Raw genomic sequence first — 7242 nt, 5'->3', positions numbered from 1 at the left:
CTTACAAAGAAAAAGTCAGTTTTCTCCACTGGAATCTCACTGAGTATGCAGACAATACTTAAGGCAAGCCCCATGCTCAGCAGTTCATGGCCTGCACAAAATGAACTCAGTGGTGCGTTGGGAGATCTTTTGTCTCACAATGCTTACTTTGGGCATTTTTTCACCTTTTTTTGCTTGTGTATTATGATTCTAATTTTGTTTTTCTGTGGTGTGTGTGTGTGTGTGTGTGTGTGTGTGTGTGTGTGTGTGTGTGTGTATTCTACCATTTGTTAAACCCAGGTCAGAAACTCAACCACAGTTTTAAAAATCAGCATAAAATACTAAAAATCTTCAAACTCTGGTCTTCACCTGTGGGCATAAACTCTACCAGAAAATATAACTTCATACACCAACATATACACATGATCACATGCATAAAACACACCAATATATACACACTCAAATGATAATTTTAAAATAAAATAAATAATCCAATATTAGAATTAGTTTTAATATTTATATTTAATATGTAGTATAACTTCATAATATGAAGATATAAAATGAATTTGTGTAAAAATATTCAAAAGACAAGTTGGTGTTTTATTTTCCCTATGACATGACAAAATTCTTAAAATATCTCTGTTGCTGATGAGAAAGTTAAGAATAATGTCATTAAATGGTTTGCCCATGTAGCAAGTTAGAGTTGGAATTCATTTTTCCACATCTTTTCACTCAAATCATTATATCCCTACCTTTATACTATGTTGCTATGATAAAACATTCAAAATATTGCAAGCTGGCCGAGTGGGTGGATGAGTTATTATAGCTTCACAAACTGGACTCCTCTGTAACAACAGAATAATTGAACAGTCAAATAATTTGACAGAGGCCCGATACATTGCAGATAGTCTCCAGGAGCAAAGGCAAGTAAGCAGCTCTCCCTGCGAGCATATCTGTATTAACTTCATTAGCTTTCAGAAGAACTAGTTCTGTCTTACACCGTTTGTGCTCTCTGACACCTACCCACTGCAACTGTGCCGGTTGCAGCCCATTCTGTAGACACATTCCCATGCCATCACTGTGGCAAGGAACACGTGAACTCTCGCAATCAAATGCACTTCATATCATCACCTCACAGGATTTGTAGACTACACCGTGTCATCTCCCAGCTAGGCTACGAAGGGAGGACAACTGTAATGCCCCGGGGCCACACATACAATCAACACAGTATTGCCTTCTCTTCCTGGAAGTCAAACACTGGTATTCCTAAACATCTTGCTGCTCAGGGACAGTCATGTTATAAATTTAAAGGAAGAACAGATTCACTACACCTTAGTTAACCCATAGTCACAGGTGGCTATGAACTTTTGTTTGATTTTGTTTGTTTGCTGGTGATGAAACCTAGGACTTTGAGCATGCTAGGGAGGTTCTCTATCGTGGAATTATTTTTTTACTGAGCTATCAACCACCAACTTTTGGTGTGTGTGTGTGTGTGTGTGTGTGTGTGTGTGTGTCATGTCTGTGTCTGTATGTCTTTGTGTTTGTGAGCATATATGAGCCAGAGGTCAATGTTAAATATTTTCTTCAATTGCTCTCTGTGCTATTTTTTGAGACAGAATCTCTTACAGTGCTGGGACTCATCAGGATATCTAGGTTGCTGACAGGAGAGCCTCAGGGATTCTCCTGTCAGCATCTTCTTGATGTTAGCATTACAGGTGTGAACCACAAGCACAGCTTTTTTACATAGATGGTGGGTCCTCATGCTAACAAAGCGGGCACATTACCAACAGAGCTATTTTCCCAATCTCTCCACTACCAACTGTTAAAACAACACTGTTCAGTCTCTGGGGAGACTGCCAAAGCTGGCAATGCTGGCTCCATTTCCAGTTATGATGGCTGGGTATTGGAAAAAGTTTTCAACTAATGTTAATCTAGGTTCTGGTGAGCTTTATTGACTACAATACCACCACTCTGTGGTTCTATATTTTATTTTTGTGTTTGCTCTTCACATAAACCTTCTGAGTAAGCTCATCATAATCACCTCACCTTTTAATTGTTCACATTATTTTATAGCAAAACTTCTAAATCTGCTACATGATAAGTTTAACATCTTTTCATGTATATTCATGCCTATATTTATTTGTTCACTTTTTTAATTATTAAGGAAAATTAAGTTGGCTTCCAAGTGTTTCTTTCAGTCCTGGCCATCAGACAAAGGGAAAGCAAAGATAAGCTTTATTTGCACACCACTCCTTGGGTTACTCTTCCGACCCTCTGTGGCATTCGGTGACCTGCTGCCTAGCTTCCCTCAATGTTCTTGACATAATAAACCATTGGCCAGGCTCCTGTTTAGGGAACTGTTTTCATGACATGAGAGGCTTTTGTCAAGTTTTTAGCCTATTGTTTACTAACTGCATGTTCTTTGTCGAATAGCCCTTTTGAAACTTGAGCATTTATGTAGCCATAATACAATAAACCTTCTGAGTCACACTAACTGAAAACTAGACCTGATCAGTCCACTATTGCTATGTCCACTGAGTGCAAAATGCTGCCTTGTTGTCTAGAGAGTAGACTTCATTTGTGTCTCCTAGGTCTTCTCTTCCCCTCCTGCACTCACCAACGTAAGAATGTGAATAAAATACACATGGAATTATATAGACATAGAATGCATATTAAATTAGTAAAAAAAATGATACGTCATTTGTTTAGAATTTAAAAAGTGGGCTTAGGGTCATCATTTTTCAATGCAACCCCATGTTGACCAACCACAGTTCATCCCCGAAATATATCAGATGCATTGTGACTCATTGGAAATGGAATTTGCCAGTGGTCGTTTTCAATATTGAGACAGTTTTTGTTCACCACTCTTATCTTCAACTAAAACTCTACTGTGAAAGCACAAAGAACAAATGTTGGTACATTAGTCAGATATACCATATTGGAAATATCCCATATTAGAAATACCCCATGTTAGAAATTACCATCGGTACGTGGAGAGTTAGAATCTTTCTGGTAATAACAATTGTGCATGAGTGAAATCAGCATTTGGATGGAGAAGGAATATCCCATATTGGAAAGTCATCATAGCTTTTATGTTCATGTGTTCGTATGCTTTGACAGCTTTTTGGAGACCACAGCCTACTACTTCATGAAACCAAAAATTGGAGAGAAGGAGGTGTCCCCAAATGTTTTCTTCAGTGTCTGGCATGAATTCAGCTCTGACTTTAAAGACTCTTGGAAAAAGGAGAACAAACTGATTCTGCAAGAGAGGTAGGTATTTTCATTTTCACAATGGCATTTAAAACTGGTATTTTATTAAGTGTGACTCCACTGGGGGTTGCCAATTTTTATAGCATGAATGAAAACTTTGATGGCCCTCACCCTGGGATAGCAAGTTGAAGAGGTGCTGATACTTGGCAGGACTTGGAGTTTGACTAAGAGGAGTGTGGGCGAGGCTGTGATGCTGCAGAGAATAGTGGAGGGTCGGGGCAGTGCCATTGTCTATTAAAATAAGTTCTATTGTGAAGAAACCACAAAAAGAAAAGCCATGTGAAAGATTGAATAACCCTATAGGGAGAAACCTTCTCTCTAAAGACTGTTAGCAAAGGCTGGTAAGGTCAGAGGAATAGTTTCTGCTTCCTTTTGCTCCACTCATGGTATATTGTCAGTTTCATCAATTCATCCCCAAATTTTACCCAGATGTCTCCCCAAACCATAGATGATCATGCTTTTTGAAAAGATCCCTCAAGATTCTTGTGGAATTACGACACATTTCCTAAAATAAATCTGTTCAAGAATGAAGAGAAATTTTTCCCTCTTGAGAATATGGGAAATAACATCTCAGGGATTATGAAATTCCACAAAGGCATATTAAATATTAACTCGTGAAGAAAGCTAGCCCTCCCAGGGCAGCCTCCCCAAATAGCTTGGTCTAGTGGGAACATGAAAGAGAAACATAATCCACCCAGAAAGCAAATCCTAACACAGAACCAATTAGTACACTTCCTCACACCCCTGCACAACCAATGGCTTTTCTATAGTTCTTTAGAGGGCTTACATCCTGAAGGACCTGGCTCATCTCTGCTAGAATACTCCATGGTTTCCTGCTTAGTGTCTGCAGGCTGGTCTGTTTGCACATGCACCTAGTTTTCATCTATGAGTAGGCTTCCCCCATCTCCTTAAGTAAACAGAGTTAATTACTAGCATTTAATGTGCATATACATGATGCAGAAATGGGCTCTCAACCCCAATTAAAGCTGTACATCTCCTCTTGTAGCTCACTGTCCTCTCAAATCTAACCTAATCAGTCAGTTCCAGGTTCAATGAGAGACTCTATGTCAAAAAAAAAAAAATAGGATGGAGAAACAATTGTGGAAGTCACCCGAAGTCAACCTCCACCCCCCACATACGTTCATGTGTACCTGTATACACATATCTACACTCAAACACACACAGGTATATCATACACCAAAGACAGTTGTACTCCAATCAGTGTTCTGCCATGTGTTCATTTGCATTCTCCCTTCGTGCATATATTAAATGGTATTTTTATTTTCTACCCACCAGAATGCTTGCTCAGTTTACATGGTTATAAAGGAGAGACCTTTGTCATCCCCAACACATTAATGTATGTCCTTTTTTGAATCTCTCAATTTAATTTTTTCGCATAGAAAAGCATCTGAAACCCACTCACTTTGTTGCTGGAAGTGGTAAGCATAACATTTCAGATAGAACAGTTATTGGTAGCCTTTCTTGGACTTGGGACCTAGATGAAGACAGAATTGGTCTTATTTGGGCATCAACAAGACAGGAATAAGTACAAGAGTAGCTGTCCTAAAATATATCAGGTGAGTAAGCATGTCACAGATGCTATGGGCAAGGTGAACTCAATTATCATTTTTTCCTACATCACCAGACAGGATATAAATGCTGGTAAGAAGATGCTGTCTGGTGGAAAATGTTGAGGCTCACACACTCAGAAACACTATTCTCTAAAATCACTTCTAATCTTTGTTCAACACTCCTGAGAAATTCTGTTTCTAGGTGGCATTAACAACCCCAGTCTTACCATATTGAGTTGTTGACTTTGATACATTCAGACCAGATCAGCTTTACTTTGTAACTCCTTTAACCAACCAGACTTTGTTCTGATGTCCTGGACTTGTTCCTAAGGGCCTTTAGATACACAGTTGATGACTGTATATCATTGCTGCTGTATTGTAAATTGGTTGAATCTGAGTGCTCCTAAGTATCTACTTGCACTTCTACTACATTTGCTTGTGATAAAGGGCTACAGCAGAACACGCATCCAGCCAGGAGGGACTGACCTTGGTCTGCCTCTCAGTAAATGATGACCAAGCTGCCACGAAGGGCAGAGCCATTGATCAGAAGAGTGTTTGCACAGGGTTGCCCCTTTGCTCAAACCCATATACACTGCATAAGTAAAACAAAATTAGAGGTCCCTGTTTGAAAATGAACAATTTCAAAACAATTAAGTATTAAGGCAGACCAGAGTCATTCTAAGAGCTGTGTGCCAGACAACCGACTGTCTAAGTTCTCTACCTGCCTGACATCACCTTAACGTTGTGATTTCTGTGGTAATAGAAACGCTGTGCCTGGGACTTGACAGGCAGTTAGGAAAGGATGAGTTCAAAGTTTGAAACTCTGACTCACTCACATCATATGAGTGGAAACTCCAAAAACTTTAGACATTAATTTAAGCTGTTCCCCTGAGAGTTTATTCATTCTTCTTTGCTCCTGAATTATTTGCTATCACCAGCATATTTTATTTAAAACCAATTCTTTATTATATGACAGTTTATTTCCAGTGTTTTATTCCATGCTATAAATTGTCTTGCCTGCATCATAGTATTTATTTCACAGCCAGAAGGTTATTGTTCATATTTCTGTGAGAGCATTTACCTGTGACTTACCCATGATGTTTTCCTTGGTGCATCTGATATCTTTACTGACTGCACCTGTTACATCACTGTCAGGGATGTGGGCATGCGAGTACAAACCTAGCTCACTAGAGTAATGAATATGTTTTTTTCCAGCATAATTATAAGTTGATCATTGTGGGACACAAAACCCTTCTCCAAATATCTTGAGCAAATGAGAGCTCTTGTTCAGACAGTTGGGCCACAGAAGGGTTGGGGAGGAACTTGCCCTGTGACATGCCCAGATGCAGAACTCTCCTGGCACTCAGTGCGTTGGGCATGCATCTCTGGACCACTCTTTCTCTGCTTTTATTTTCCTTTCAAAACAACAACAACAACAGCAAAAGCTATTTCATTATGTGAATAGATATTTTGCCTGCATGTCTGTGAACCAGGTGGCTACACTGCCCACAGAAACAAGAAACCAGAAGTGGACATTGAATTCTCTATAACCAGACTTACAGGTGGTTATTAGCTGCCATGTGGATGCTGGGATTCAAACCCGATTCCTCTGGAAAGGCATTCCTCTTTGTTTCTTTTTAAATGTCTTCTCTCTGTCTTTCTCTTTTTTCCTCCTTCCCTCACTTCCTGTCATCTTCTTTCTGTCTTCCCCTCTCCCCTCCTTCTCCTTTTCACTCCCTTTCCCTGATCACAGTATCTTCAGTAGGGTCCTTTGATTTTCAAGCCAAGCTTTTTCTTTAGCAGTTGGGATTCATGTCCTGTGGCATGAATAGCCATGACTAACATTTTCATAACTCAGACATAGGAAGCACTATCCAGCACCCTCTGGAAGAATTCCAGGGCAAACTCCAAAGGAACACTGACCAGCTTTGACTCTACTACTTTGGTCAGCCAGGAGCTATCACAAACAGCTCAGCTGCACTTCAACCCGTTCCTCTAGCCATGATTGGCAGGTCCCTTCATAACAGTTTCTTTTGGAGGGGGGGGAGGGAGAAACAAGGGGAAAACAGTTTCAAGAAAGAAAGAAAGAAAGAAAGAAAGAAAGAAAGAAAGAAAGAAAGAAAGAAAGAAAGAAAAGAAAGAGAAAGAGTGAACTGCTACCTCAGTTTACTGAACCTATAAAAGGTATCCATCTAATTGCTAAAATGATTTAGCATGTGCTTTGTGAAGGGAAGATGTGAACAAATGTCTCTTTTCCCCAGCTAGAGCACCAATGGCAGACCAAAGAAAAGGTTTCGTTCAAGTCTAGCTCAGCAAGGCAGTGAGTTAGGGGATTTATTGTAGTATGACGTGATACTTACTGGAGCACAGCTAGCATAAAGACAGCTGTATTCTCAAGAGGCCCATCCTAAATCGGCAATGA

At 39.7% G+C, this 7242-nt stretch overlaps 1 protein-coding gene across 1 annotated transcript in view; it reads left to right on the top strand.

Moving 5' to 3' along the window:
• Positions 1-7242, top strand: part of Fmn2 (formin 2) — a 292978-nt gene that overhangs the window by 258542 nt on the left and 27194 nt on the right. Inside the window, exon 14 of the mRNA XM_026789966.1 lies at positions 3100-3249. Coding sequence (XP_026645767.1) covers positions 3100-3249 — 150 coding nt within the window. The remainder of the gene's footprint in view (positions 1-3099; positions 3250-7242) is intronic.

Source organism: Microtus ochrogaster, unplaced genomic scaffold, assembly GCF_000317375.1.
Source record: "Microtus ochrogaster isolate Prairie Vole_2 unplaced genomic scaffold, MicOch1.0 UNK35, whole genome shotgun sequence".
Taxonomy (NCBI): Eukaryota; Metazoa; Chordata; class Mammalia; order Rodentia; family Cricetidae; genus Microtus; species Microtus ochrogaster.
Note: the sequence above shows the minus strand (reverse complement) of the source record. Positions and strands in the feature narration are given on the sequence as shown.